Below are 2,320 nucleotides of genomic sequence, written 5' to 3'. Positions count from 1 at the left end.
TTACGAATTCCAATTTTTTGTTGCTAACAATAGCTAGGTTAGGGGTTTAAGGTAGAGTTAAATGGGTTTAGGGGAAAGGTTGGCTAACATGCTAAGTAGTTGCATGCTAAGCTAACATGCTGACATAGCTAAAAAGTAGTAAGAAGTTGCAAAGTTGCTAATTTGCTAAAATGCTAAAGTCCTCCTTGATGAGATTCAAACACGCAGCCTTTGGCTAGATGTTTGACTTACACGTGCACCCCTCCACAGAGCAGGAGTAAGGCTTCTCTCCTTTATGTATATGTTGGTGTTTTTAAGGTCGAGAGAAACTCACCCATAGTCAGAACAGGATTAAGGCTTTTCTCCTGTATGTGTTCTCTGGTGAACTTTTAGCTCATTTGATGTTTTAAAACATTTTCCACAGTCAGAGGAGGAGTATGGCTTCTCCCCTGTATGTATAAGTTCATGTGAATTTAAGTGGGAAAGTTGAGAAAAACTAGTTCCACAGTCAGAGCAGGAATACGGCTTCTCTCCTGTGTGTGTTCTCTGATGAACTTTTAGCTCAGTTGATGTTTTGAAGCATTTTCCACAGTCAGAGCAGTAATACGGCTTCTCTCCTGTGTGTGTTCTCCGATGAACTTTTAGCTGAGATGATGTTTTAAAACGTTTTCCACAGTCAGAGCAGACGTAAGGCTTCTCTCCTGTGTGTGTACGTTGGTGTGTTTTTAAGGTGCCCAGACGAGAGAAACTCGCCCCACAGTCAGAGCAGGAGTATGGCTTCTCTCCTGTATGTATACGTTCATGTGTTTCTAAGTTGGAAAATTTTGAGGAACTAGTTCCACAGTCAGAGCAGTAATACGGCTTCTCTCCTGTGTGTGTTCTCTGATGAACTTTTAGCTCAGTGGATGTTTTGAAGCATTTTCCACAGTCAGAGCAGACGTAAGGCTTCTCTCCGGTGTGTATAAGTTGGTGTGTTTTTAAGGTGCCCAGATGAGAGAAACTCGCCCCACAGTCAGAGCAGAAGAAAGGCTTCTCTCCTGTATGTGTTCTCTGGTGAACTTTTAGCTCATTTGATGTTTTAAAACATTTTCCACAGTCAGAGCAAACGTAAGGCTTCTCTCCTGTGTGTGTTCTCTGATGAACTTTTAGCTCAGATAATGTTTTGAAATATTTTACACAGTCAGAGCAGGAGTAAGGCTTCTCTCCTGTATGTATACGTTCATGTGAATTTAAGTTTGAAAGTTGAGAGAAACTAGTTCCACAGTCAGAGCAGTAATACGGCTTCTCTCCTGTGTGTGTTCTCCGATGAACTTTTAGCTCAGTTGATGTTTTGAAGCATTTTCCACAGTCAGAGCAGACGTAAGGCTTCTCTCCTGTGTGTGTTCTCTGGTGAACTTTTAGCTCAGATGATGTTTTGAAATATTTTACACAGTCAGAGCAGGAGTAAGGCTTCTCTCCTGTATGTATACGTTCATGTGAATTTAAGTTTGAAAGTTGAGAGAAACTAGTTCCACAGTCAGGGCAGAAGAAAGGCTTCTCTCCTGTGTGTGTTCTCTGATGAACTTTTAGCTCAGATGATGTTTTGAAATATTTGACACAGTCAGAGCAGGAGTAAGGCTTCTCTCCTGTATGTATAAGTTCATGTGAATTTAAGTGGGAAAGTTGAGAAAAACTAGTTCCACAGTCAGAGCAGTAATACGGCTTCTCTCCTGTGTGTGTTCTCCGATGAACTTTTAGCTCAGTTGATGTTTTGAAGCATTTTCCACAGTCAGAGCAGACGTAAGGCTTCTCTCCTGTGTGTGTTCTCTGATGAACTTTTAGCTCATTTGATGTTTTGAAATATTTGACACTGTCAGAGCAGGAGTAACGCTTCTCTCCTGTATGTATACGTTCATGTGAATTTAAGTGGGAAAGTTGAGAGAAACTAGTTCCACAGTCAGAGCAGTAATACGGCTTCTCTCCTGTGTGTGTTCTCCGATGAACTTTTAGCTCCGTTGATGTTTTGAAGCATTTTCCACAGTCAGAGCAGACGTAAGGCTTCTCTCCTGTGTGTATACGTTGGTGTGTTTTTAAGGTGCCCAGATTAGAGAAACTAGTTCCACAGTCAGAGCAGTAATACGGCTTCTCTCCTGTGTGTGTTCTCTGATGAACTTTTAGATGAGTTGATGTTTTGAAGCATTTTCCACAGTCAGAGCAGGAGTAAGGCTTCTCTCCTGTGTGTATTTTTAGATGTATTTTTAGCTTTGATAGAAATGGGAAAATCTCTTCACAATGTGGGCAGTGATGAGACCTCTTATCTCTCTGATCTTCCTGAGGTTGCTCTCTGGATGTAGAGAATGGC

At 41.5% G+C, this 2,320-nt stretch overlaps 1 protein-coding gene across 1 annotated transcript; it reads right to left on the bottom strand.

The window, feature by feature from the left end:
* Positions 1-330: 330 nt before the first annotated feature.
* On the bottom strand, positions 331-2,046 carry LOC120033466 (zinc finger protein 658B-like; the record flags this gene model as incomplete). Its single annotated transcript, XM_038979831.1, has 2 exons — positions 331-1,454; positions 1,623-2,046. Coding segments are annotated over 2 exons (1,548 nt in total), but the record flags the coding sequence as incomplete, so codon positions are not given.
* Positions 2,047-2,320: the final 274 nt, after the last annotated feature.

This window comes from Salvelinus namaycush, chromosome 40 (assembly GCF_016432855.1).
Source record: "Salvelinus namaycush isolate Seneca chromosome 40, SaNama_1.0, whole genome shotgun sequence".
NCBI lineage: Eukaryota > Metazoa > Chordata > Actinopteri > Salmoniformes > Salmonidae > Salvelinus > Salvelinus namaycush.
The sequence above is the reverse complement of the archived record's forward strand: the minus strand, read 5'-3'. Positions and strand labels throughout refer to the sequence as shown.